Source organism: Pristis pectinata, chromosome 10, assembly GCF_009764475.1.
Source record: "Pristis pectinata isolate sPriPec2 chromosome 10, sPriPec2.1.pri, whole genome shotgun sequence".
In the NCBI taxonomy this organism is placed as follows: Eukaryota; Metazoa; Chordata; class Chondrichthyes; order Rhinopristiformes; family Pristidae; genus Pristis; species Pristis pectinata.
In genome coordinates, this window is record NC_067414.1 from 13,771,631 (window position 1) to 13,784,250 (window position 12,620).

The 12,620-nt window shown below is 42.6% G+C and overlaps 1 protein-coding gene across 1 annotated transcript in view; it reads right to left on the reverse strand.

The window, feature by feature from the left end:
• dst (dystonin) overlaps window positions 1-12,620 on the reverse strand; it is a 464,609-nt gene that overhangs the window by 155,578 nt on the left and 296,411 nt on the right. Inside the window, 4 exon segments of the mRNA XM_052024808.1 lie at window positions 1,454-1,507; window positions 2,410-2,536; window positions 3,758-3,914; window positions 7,082-7,248. Coding sequence (XP_051880768.1) covers window positions 1,454-1,507; window positions 2,410-2,536; window positions 3,758-3,914; window positions 7,082-7,248 — 505 coding nt within the window.

Genomic DNA, 12,620 nt, shown 5'->3' on the forward strand with positions numbered 1-12,620 from the left:
GAACTAACCCACTACAAAGAACGTTAACAAATCCACCACAAAGAACATTAACTAATCTACCAGGTGGCAGTGGAGAAAGCAGTGTTCAAATCAAGAAGGGATATGTACAGATCTCTTTCCTGGTGTGACTTTTGCTGCTGTGGCTTAGATTCACCTGTGACTCTGGTTCACGGTCATCTGGGGCAATTCACCAAGGGATAGAGGATCTACAGTACAAATAACTGTTCAATCACATTATTACCAATGCAGTCAAGTTAACTTCAAAATGTCCCATTAAAATGGAGCACTGAATTCATACTAGTGGCTATTAAAACTATTTACAGGAAAAAAAAGTGAACACATTTCTCAACCTGTTTGAAACACTTCTTCAATTGGAAAGTAAATCTAGCTTTGGAAATTGTCAATTAGCCTGGGCAATGAACCAAAACAAAAAGAATTTCAGACTTGTTCATAGAATTGATCAACAAGCTACTTTAGCTTCAAACATTATTCTATTCATTTTATAGGGTGGCACACTGACACAGCTGGTAGAGCTGCTGCTTCACAGCACCAGAGACCTGGGTTCAATCCTGACCTCTGCTACTGTTGATGTGGAGTTTGCATGTTCTACCTGTGACCAGGTGGGTTTCCTCCGGGAGCTCCGGTTTCCTCCCACATTCCAAAAACATGCGAGTCAGTAGGTTAATTGGCCACTGTATATTGTGCCTTAGTGTAGGTGAGTGGTAGGATCTGGGGGGAGTCGATGAGAATGTGGGGAGAATAAAAAAAATGGGATTAATATAGGATTAGCATAAATAGATGGTTGATTGTCAGTGCAGACTTGGTAGGCCAAAGGGCATACTTCCATGCTATATCTTTGACTCTATTAACTTTAAACACACATGACATTTATTAGTCATGTCATAATTTGATATCGTGGTCACAGAACTGGACCACTTAGATTTTTAAACAATTTCTACAAACTGTAATGCTGCCAAAAATTCCACTACAGTAAAACTTTGATAATCCGCTGACTCTTCAGAAATCCCAATGGTTTGGAATCTGGCTCACTGGGTGCTGATTGCCATGCTCCCATTAACACATCAGGGTCCTGGTTCCCATGTTCCCATTAACACGTCAGCGTCCTGGTTCCCATGACCTCTCAGAGCCCCAGTTCCCAAACTACATTTCGCACACTGAAGCTCCAGTTCCTGCTCTCCCTTGAAACTCACTTGGGTCAGTTTCCTCTGCCCCCTTGAAATTTACAGGGTTCACTTGAAAATGTGTTATTCTACCGTAAAACATCTAAAAATATGTCAATTAAAAGTGTGTTTGAATACTAATAGGAATAACATCCAATAGTTCAGTCCAGCACCACCAAAGCATTCCAAATTAACAAGGCTTTACTGTACTTTGTTTTGTTACAAGACTGGACCATAATCGTGTTACTTAACATGAAAAATGGTTTCCTCACCTTTGGAATCACAGACATCAGCGACTTCTCCCCCGCCATTCACCACCTGTGCACCTGCAGAGCAGTATATTGAGGTGAAAAATTCCTGTTATTTAAGTTGCAGCAAAATAAAGAAGGGATATGAATAAATGCTTGTCCATTTGGCCAAACACTTTAGATGATCTTTTTCCGCATGGCTTTCCTGTTTAGGAAAGTTGTGGCTTCATTTCTTATCTTAATTTTATTTAAATATTAATAGCCTTTGAAAGGAAGGAGGATCATCTGTGGAAACATCATCCTGTTAAATCTTCTGATTACACAGTAGACGAGAGCAGACACCCATATAACCCTTGATCAGATCGTGTGGAGACTCCTTCTACTGAGAAGACATCATTAAATGGGAAGACAAGAAAAAAAGGCAGAACTAAAAACATTCCTGGACACTGTGATAAATAAAGCATTCATATTTTATGCTAAATTACAGGGATATTAGTGATAGTGATGACCTTTTTATATTTAATTAAAATCTTAACACTTTTTAACATTTGAAGTGAAGCAGCCCATTTAGCCACAAATCCGTGAAATTAAAACTCTGAACAATGTAGGTTTCATATCAGAATTGCACTGAAGAAATCCTGTGCACCTTGGCTGGAAACATAATTGATTTAAAAATGTGGGCTTATTGACTGACAGATGGTGGAACATCAATCCAACTGGAGATGAAACAAATTTAAGGCATTCCCATAAATCTATTATAAGCTAGCATGGCAAAAATCCATTCACAACACTTCATGCATCACTGGCATTGCCCCTTATTTAGCTACCTGCTGAAATGGTAAACCAGAAAATTGAAAATTCCAACACACAATCTTCATTCCAGTCACCAATCTAACAAATAGTTTAAATACTTAAAAAAATGATGAGGGTGTTTTAAAATACTCATGAGAAAAAAAGACATCCAAAATTCAGCCCCTTACCTGATTTGAATGCTGGTCTTGAAGTGGCTGGAGAAATCAGCACATTGATCAGGTGACATAAGGCTGATCCTTTCTGATTAACTTCCTGAACCTCAGAAGCTTTTTCTGCCCACTCATCATACAGGACCTAAATAAAAGATGACATTGCATGCTTTTTAACATGACATGGTTGTGCAAGTGGCACAATTTTCTTGTGTAAAAAAGCAAGTGAGAAAGGAGAGCCTGAATCTCTGATCCTCTCTAGTAAATATGATCAGCGAAGAATTAAATCACAGTTTCTTCAAAGCTAACAAGGTAATTTACAACTAGCATCTGAGAGCAAGCTTTCCCCACGATTTTGCTTTGTGATTTTAGAAGAGAAATGCACACCAGAGAAGAAGCTGGTGTTGTCTATCACTTTGTTATATGGGAAAGCAATGCAATGGTGACATCCTTTGGTAACTGGAAACCTTCCCTGGAGTATCACAGCACTGGAAGGCTCTCTGATCCACTGTGTCCTTACCCCTGCCTTTTCTGACAGATCTGCAAATGTATCCATTTTGGATATATATCCAAATCAGTTTCCACAAAGGGTACTGTGCATTTAAAATCCTGATTTGTGTGGTACATGATTGATTCCGCATTAATGTTTTGGAAGTGATTTACATTTTAAAATTAACAGCTGGCCAGTCGGCTCATCAAGGACACCATAGGTGTCATTGGACCATAGCTCCCATTGGACCATAGCTCCTGATACAACTTCCAGTATCAAATACAGCTGGACTGTGGCTCAGCTACATTGCTAAAGGAGAATTGAACACAAGTATGAAAAGTGCACACAGAAACTCCTCAATTCCACCATTAAATAGTTCATCTTCTTGGAAAGTATGGCAAGAACCATCATACTCTCCAGAGGTCAATGCTCCATGGGGCAGGATTCCTGCCTTGGGGCCCCTTGAGCACCAATAATTATCACCCCTCTGCTACTGGTAGATTTGCCTTTACCATTCTAGAATACCTCTCTTAATGTCTCCTCCACTCTCCCCATCTTTAAGACATTCCCTAAACCTAACTGGTGGCTTGTTGTCAAATTTAGTTTGGCAATACTTCTGGGTCATTTTACTGTTTAAAGGTACAATACTTGACCAAAGTTTTCAAGCCTATTAAGAAGTGATTGGGTAGATGGGGAGACACTATTTTGACTGAGTGCAGAGCCCAGTGAAAAAGGACAACATTTACATACTAGACTTAGGCCTTACAGAAATGGAATTAGGAAATACTTTCACATACAAGGAGTGGTTGAAATTTGGATACCTCTCAGTCAAATTCAATGGTAGCAAAAAGTATTTAGTAACCCGAGATTACTCACCTTAACATCAGATACATGCCCTTGAAGAGTTTCTGTAGAAAGGCTTGAGTCTATAACTGGAATCCTTCTGTTTATTCCCTCCACCCACTCTCCAAATGACTTCACCAAGGTTTTAAATTGATCCGTCTGAAGTTGGCAACAGAATAATTCTTCCTCTCTGTAAGTAAAACACCAGAATCAATGAGTGAGCAAGGGTACCTAGCTGATAATGTCACAGGTGTAGGACGATGGTATTTCTCAGCTATTATTGATCTATAGCAAAAGAGTTGAAGTGTATCTTGAACCATTCATATCCTAGAGCTATGTAACTGGGATCAAACAGATATAGACATAACATCATTAGCAACATACTTCCAAAAGATTTCTCATCATTCAATCACCCTAAAGTTAACCAACTTGCACAGTTACACCTGACCCCTACCCTAAGGACATCGACACTGCCTGTCACTATCTACTGGGGGTGACAGTAATACCGAATCCCCTTGTCACATGTTTTCTGCTGATATAAAAGGGAACAGTACTGGCAAATGCAAGTGGGAGTGCAGACAGTGGGGTCACATGTATCCTGAACATGGAGATGGAGACAGACAGAAGGTGTAAAAAATTGAATAAAATGTCAATATGGACATTTAAAGGAAAAAGGGGGAAGAGATAATAGTCAGAAAGAGATGTGAAGAGGAAGTGTGAGTACTGTAAAGATGGGAAATGTGTAGGACAATCATAGGACCATAAAGCATGGAAAAAGGCCCATCAGCCCACCAAGTCTGCACTGACCATCAACCACCCATTTTTACACTAATCCTACCCTAACCTATTCTATCCTCCCCGCATTCCCAACAATTATCCCCATTAGATTCTACCATTTCTCCTCCCCCGCACAAGGAACAATTTACAGCGGCCAATTAACCTACCAACCCGCACATTTATGGGAGGAAACCAGAGCACCCGGAGGAAATCCACACGGTCACAAGGAGAACATGGAAACTCCACACAGACAACGCCTGGGGTCAGGATTGCACCCGGGTCATTGAAGCTGTGTGGCAGCGGCTCTACCAGCTATACAAATGTGCCACCCTCGACCCCAATACACAGTGAAGAAAACCCTGTCAGAATGAGGGAGAAGGAGAAATCAGAGGGAGAGGATGGATGTGCGGAGTTAGTGGAGAGGGAAAGATGAGGAGCCAAGTGTTTGGGAATACAGCCGTGATATTTCCACATATCAATGACACAAAAATAAGCCGCAGTAAAAGCAGTGCAGATGTTATAAATAAAGAAATACCAACAGATTAAGCAAATAGGTGAAATAGTGGCAAATGGATTTCAAATGTGAGATAATGCACTTTGGATCGAAAAGGAACAGAACAAAGCACTTTCTAAATAGTGAAAAGCTAGTGGCAGTGGCGATCCAATGAGACTGGGGAGTGCAGGCCCAGAGATCATTACTGGGCTGCCCCCAGAACACTCTACACTGTGTGTCTTGATGTACATATAAAATATATATTCTATATGGTTTGCGTGTTGTTTCTTTGTTCCTATAAAAAAAATCAAATTATTCTTGTAGACATGGGGCAGTTTAACAAAATATCACAGTGACTCTCAACATTAGATGTTAGAATATTGTAAAAGTTTCCATTATATATTTGCTTAGAAAGTCTAAGGCGACTGGATGGAACTTTTCTTAATGCATTAAATGGAATCCCCGGAGCAACGTCCAGCACCACAGTGTCACGTGGTTTCTGATACACTCAAACTGGAATGTAGTAGTCATACAGATTTCCATGAAGTAATCACATTGAAACTTGAGGAGTAAACTTTCTTAAACCTTCTGAAGAATTTTTAGAGGATGTGAGTTGGGCAAAACCATGCAATCTGAAGGCACAGCACTGTCCATTTGGGTAGGGATGGAGGGATGAAATTGCTCCAATCCTTTAGTTAAGTTGCAGGTTAAATAGCTTCAATCTACAATAAGTCAGATAGAATAAAGATGTCACTTCTGTACTTTCCTCAAATCCAGTTATGCCAGATTCTGTGTGCTTTACAGCTGATTCATTCTGCTGCTAAAGAACGATGTGCTCACTAAATCTTAGCACAAGAGAAAGGAGCAAGTCCTTCAGCTCCTCATGCTTACTTTGCCATTCAATAAGACCAGCAACACTTTCCTCCATCTACTCCATGTCCCTTGATTGCTTTAATACTATCAACCTCTATCTTGAATACACTCAGTGACTGAGCCTCCACAGCCCTCTTGGGCAAAGAATTCGCAAGATTCACCACTCGCTTGGTGAAGAAATTTGTTTCTAATTCTATCCTGAGTGGGTGATCCCTTGTTTTGTGGCTATGACCCCTGGTTCTAGACACCTCAGCCAGGGGAATCATCACCCCCCTCCCAAACCCCTTAAGTATTTTGCACAATTCAATGACATCATTTCTCATTCTTCCAATCTCAAGAAAGCTTTGACCCGGTTTGCTTAATCTTTCCTCATAAGACAAACGCAGGAGTCAGTCTGTTGAACCTATGCTGCAACTTCCCATTAGCAACACTGAAACCAGCATAAATCTTTGCGCAAATTAGACCGAGGAAATTCTGGCTCAGTGTATCAGCTATTCAGCATGGCAGGAACCTTCACCTCAGCATTCCATAATAATGTTGCACTAAATTTTTATTTTTAGGGAAAGTGTGGTGATGAGCAAGGAGAAAGGTTAAAAGCAACACAGATGTACAATTTAAAAATGGATGTAAGAGGGTGAGACTGCAGGGATCAGAGTAAATGAAGAAATGCAAAAGGTGAGAGAGTGTGAGGGAACAAGAGTGAGAAAAAGAGAGCAAAAGTAGAAAGTGAGTCTAGCATAACAGCACTGAGAGGTGGTGGGGGGGAAGAGAGGGAGGGAGAGAGGGAGGGAGAGAGGGAGGGAGAGAGGGAGGGAGAGAGGGAGGGAGAGAGGGAGGGAGAGAGGGAGGGAGAGAGGGAGGGAGAGAGGGAGGGAGGGAGATAATTGTGTGATACACGTTATCCAAGGTGTACAGGTAATGCTGAACTGTTCCAAGTTATTATGAGACCTCAGTCTTTTCTATTCTTTATTTCAGAAAAGCTGATTGTGAATAAGTTGATAAACTCTTCAGTTTCAGAATGAAACTGCCCAAGTAATAATCGCAGTTTTCTGTTTTTTCATCATTTAATCAGAGACACCCAAACACTGTATTTGTGAAAATGTTATAACATGCTGGCTTATTGTCCAAGGAGTATATCTTGAAATAATAAGCAATGTATTTTTGTGGCAACGTGAAAAATATTCAATTTCTACCATTCAATGATAGTTGCTCACTTTTTCTTGGTAGCCTCTTCCAGTCCTCGAAAATTCTTTGACAGAGTGTTGAGTTTGTTGAGGAGCTGTGTCCGTTCTTCAGCTGTAGTGGACCCACCAAGCTCTTCAGCCAACTTATTTAGAGCATTCAAACCTTCACTTTGATCCAATAGCTCAGCATTCACTTCCTGCAGCAAACAGAGCCACAATTACAACCAATGACTTACTGCACATCAGATGGTAGAGCTGCATTGGCCAATGATAAAAAAGATACTCCATGGATAGTGGGTACATTATGTTGACCAAGGATTCTTCTAAATTAATATCCATTAAGCAACTACCCCTTCCAATTATTAGCTGGTTCCATCTAGACTTACATCATGAGCATACTTACAAAGTACTGAATTGCGGATTGAAACCATTCAAAGACCTTTGCCGAACATAAGCAAAGATTTTCATATCAGTTAAGAACCTACTGGAATGCCTGAGATGTTCCCTGTGATTAGCACATTATGCACAGTGTTCCAGCAACTGTCCCATAAAGGAAGCTCTGCGTGTAAGCATGGGAGGTGTAAGCAGTAGGGATGACACTCTGAATTATTAGGAAAAAATTACACAAATAAGTTCCTTTTATAAAACACCTCTGCTGTTTAGAAAATGACCAAGTGTTTAATCTGATAAAGTGGATGCTAATACATTAGGAAGACCACCCAATAGCTTGGTGAACTAGATGGGTCTTACATAAGAATCCACACTGGGGCTAAGGCACACAACCAACGTAGGGCACAGAGGCCAAGAGGGAGAGAAGAGGTTGGTTTAAAAATCCAGGAAAATTGTGGAAGACGACCTGGGAAATCCCAGTTCTACCCCAACTCAGAAAAAGGAATGGCTGATGACACTGTCACACAGTTAGATGCTGGTGAAGCCTTGGAGCACCATTGAGGCTAAGGATGAACTTGACCAGTGGGTGACTGCCCTGCCCTATTTAGTGCCCAGGACACCCAATGACAAGATCCGGGCTTGGGCAATAAGGAGCCCGAGACCCATGGACCAGACTGGACCTGGGACCATGGCAGGAACCAAAGTCCAGATCCAAGATGATATCCATTTCCAGACCACAAAGTTCAGAATTGATGGAAACAGGTCTGTCACTTTATGACCCTGGTGGGACAGGTCTGTCATTGAACAACACTGGGGTACAGTACTGGTGGGGACGTCTATCTTTGTATAACACCGGGGTACAGTACTGGTGGGGACAAGTCTGTCTTTCAATAACACTTGGGTACAGCACAGGTGGGTACAAGTCTGTCATTGTATAACACTGGGGGACAGTACTGGTGGGGACGGGTCTGCCACTGTATAACACTGGGGGACAGTACTGGTGGGGGCAAGTCTGTCATTGTATAACACTGGGGGACAGTACTGGTGGGGGCAAGTCTGTCATTGTATAACACTGGGGGACAGTACTGGTGGGGGCAAGTCTGTCTTTCAATAACACTTGGGTACAGCACAGGTGGGGACAAGTCTGTCATTGTATAACACTGGGGGACAGTACTGGTGGGGACAAGTCTGTCATTGTATAACACTGGGGGACAGTACTGGTGGGGACGGGTCTGCCACTGTATAACACTAGGGTGCAGTACTGGTGGGGACAGGTCTGTCACTGTATAACATTGAGGTACACTGTATAACATTGAGGGGACACAGGTCTCCTGTTAGCACTAACTACATTTTCAAAGAGCTCTTTTAAATAGCTGAGTCTTTTATAGTCCCTGCGCTGACCAACCAGCCAGGTTTTACTTTTTCACAGGCACATGAACATGAACTTGTGAGTCCTGCAATGTACAGCAGAGTACGTACTGAGGGAGGACAGGGGGTAGGGGGGAATGTATCCAGCTTGCCTCTGAATGTAACACACTTTGAGGACTGTGGTGGTTTCATATGAAAGGGCAAGCATTCAGGAACATGTAACTGGCAGCTCCTGCATTTTATTTCCTCTTTCACTTACTTAATTTACTTTCCAACAATGTTCCACTGTTATAGGAGAAAGTATCGCCCATCCGAGTCTGTGTTGTTCACAGGAACTGTGACCACTTGTGGTCCTCCCCTCAATCCCTGACCACAACAAGCCCTGGCCATTAAGCTGATCTGCAATAAGCCTCAACCTTTTTATTTCATTAACAAGCATCTTTATTATGCCTCCTGCATTTAGGTCTAAATCATTCCCATTTATCTGAGCCATGCAGAATCCCTCTGGTAACAACTTTCAAAAAGCACCTGTCAACCCTATTACCCAGCCACTAGGCAAATCTGAACCCAATTGGCCACCCCTCCCTTGGATCCCGTGGGCTCTGAGTTTTTGATCAGTTTGAAATGTGGGTTGGTAAAATCAGTGGAAACTGAATTTAACCTCATCACACTCTGAAGTTTATAAAGCTTGCTTTGTCACTAGCTGCTTCCTCTCTCTGACCTTCAATGCACCTCCCAACAAAATGAACCCCATTTCTCTCAGCACCATGAGTTTTGAGCTGTTTTAAAATATGAATTAAGAGCAATATTTTCAAGATATTCCAGAATTACAAAGGTTGCCGCAACCCTCTGGAATGAATATAGAGGACATTCCAATTAAGAACACATCCATTGACTAGACAAGCTCCAAGTATTTTCCTTGGAAAAGTGAAGGATAAGAGACCTAATGGAGGTGTGCAAAAGATTTGATCGAGTGAAAAAGGGGAAAGTATTTCTACGTGCACAAACTAATAAGAAATTTAAGCAAATTAGCAAAAAAATCCATGAGAAAGTGAAGGGAATTTGTTTAATAAAAAGGTGTATTATTATGCACTACCTTAAAGATTGGGGTGAAGTAGATTGACTTGTAACTTGGACAGGGGAAAGTTGAACCATAAAACCATAGAACAATACAGCACAATACAGGCCCTTCGGCCCACCATGTTGTGCCGACCTTTAAACCTCGTTAAAGACTATCTAACCCCTTCCTCCCACATATCCCCCTATTTTAAATTCCTCCATATGCTTTTCTAACAGTCTCTTGAACTTGACCAACGTATCAGCCTCCACCACCACCCCAGGAAGCGCATTCCATGCACGAACCACTCTCTGGGTGAGAAACCTACCTCTGATATCTCCCTTGAACTTCCCACCCATTACCTTAAAGCCATACCCTCTTGTATTGAGCATTGGTGCCCTGGGAAAGAGGTGCTGGCTGTCCACTTTATCTATTCCTCTTAATATTTTGTACACCTCTATCATGTCTCCCCTCATCCTCCTTCTCTCCAAAGAGAACAGTGCTAGCTCCTTTAGTCTCTCCTCATAATCCATATTCTGTAATCCAGGCAGCATCCTGGTAAATCTCTCTGCACCCTTTCCAACGCTTCCACATCCTTCCTATAACGAGGCGACCAGAATTGGACACAGTACTCCAAGTGTGGTCTAACCAGAGTTTTGTAGAGCTGCATCATTACCTCGCGACTCTTAAACTCGATCCCACGTCATATGAAAGCTAACATCCCATAAGCTTTCTTAACTACCCTATCCACCTGTGAGGCAACTTTCAGTGATCTGTGGATATGAACCCCCAGATCCCTCTGCTCCTCTACAATCCCCAGAATCCTGCCATTAACCTTGTACTCCGCCTTGGAGTTAGTCCTTCTAAAGTGTACCACCTCACACTTCTCTGGATTGAACTCCATCTGCCACTTCTCAGCCCAGCTCTGCATCCTATCAATATCCCTCTGTAAGCTTCGACTGCCCTCCACACTATCCACAACACCACCGACCTTTGTGTCGTCTACAAACTTGCTAACCCACCCTTCCACCCTTCATCGAAGTCATTAATAAATATCACAAAAAGTAGAGGTCCCAGAACCGATCCCTGTGGGACACCACTAGTCACAGCCCTCCAATCTGAATGCACTCCCTACACCACAACCCTCTGCTTTCTACAGGCAAGCTAATTCTGAATCCACACGGCCAAGCCTCCCTGGATCCCTTGGCCTCTGACCTTCTGAAGAAGCCTACCATGTGGAACCTTGTCAAACGCCTTACTAAAATCCATGTAGACCACACCTACTGCACGACCCTCATCAATCTTCCTGGTCACCTCCTCAAAGGACCCTATCAGGCTTGTGAGGCAAGATCTTGCCTTCACAAAGCCATGCTGGCTGTCCCTAATTAGTCCATGATTCTCTAAATGCTCATAGATCCTATCTCTTAGAATCCTTTCTAACAGCTTGCCTACCACAGACGTAAGGCTCACTGGTCTATAATTCCCTGGACTATCCCTACTACCTTTTTTGAATAAGGGGACAACATTCGCCACCCTCCAATCCTCCGGTACCATTCCCATGGACAACAATGACTCAAATATCCTAACCAATGGTTCAGCAATCTCCTCCCTTGCCTCACGAAGCAGCCTGGGGCCCCGGGGACTTATCTGTCCTAATATTTTCTAACAGCTCCGACACATCCTCTCTCTTGATATCTACATGCTCTAGAACATTAACCTTACCAACACTGTCCTCAGCGTCATCAAGACCCCTCTCCTTGGTGAATACTGAAGAGAAGTATCCATTGAGAACCACTTCCACAGCTTCCAGGCACATCTTCCCACCTTTGCCTCTAATCGGACCTACCTTTACTCTCGTCATCCTTCTGCTCTTCACGTACGAGAAAAAAGCCTTGGGATTCTCCTTAACCCTACTCGTCAAAGCCTTTTCATGTCCCCTTCCTGAGGTCTATGTTTGGAGACAGAGACTGAATAGCTAGTCCAGAGGGCACAGGCAAGGTGGGCTGAGCACCCTCATGCTGTGCTCCAGGATTCTATAAATCAATGAGCAAATGGTGCCAAGGCAGTCACCAAAGGGAAAAACTTGACTCCTTTTTACATGATACTTGAGGCCAAGACTTGGAGCGAGCTTGGCTGAGCAAACAGCATATAATCTCTGCTGATTGCAAGCCAAGAAGTAACATACTGTTTAGATCACTTTGTTTTTCTTTGCTTGCCACATCAATGTATTTTCAATTGAGTGATGTGACTGAAACAAAACAGATGGCCTCATGCCATCATAGTGAACCAAGGACAACTACTATGGTGCTTCAGCAGAGATTCTATGGAAGTTCTTGTCCACAGGGCTAAAGCACAAATCTAATTATAAGATCCATTTCACACCTTGGGCAGGGTAGCCAAGCCTTCAGAATTGTCTGGGTATCTCCAACAATTAAGGATTAATCCATGGATGATTTTTTGCAAGGACCCTGGAGTGGGGATGAGGTCAGTTGATTGGGTTGGTTGGGATGTGCAGGGGGGGGGGGGGGGGGGGGGGTGGTGGGTAGAAGCTGGAGGTCATGTGCTGAAACCTCCAGAGATACTTCCAACCAACCTTGGCTACCATGCAAAATGAGTTGGGAGAAAAAATCAATAACTAGGTTAGTCGTGCAAGTAATAGCCAAAAAGGAGATGAATTCTGGGACAGAATAAATAAAACAGGACATTGTGAGGGTAAAATGGGGGCTGGGGGGAGGGGATATATTTTAGTATGGG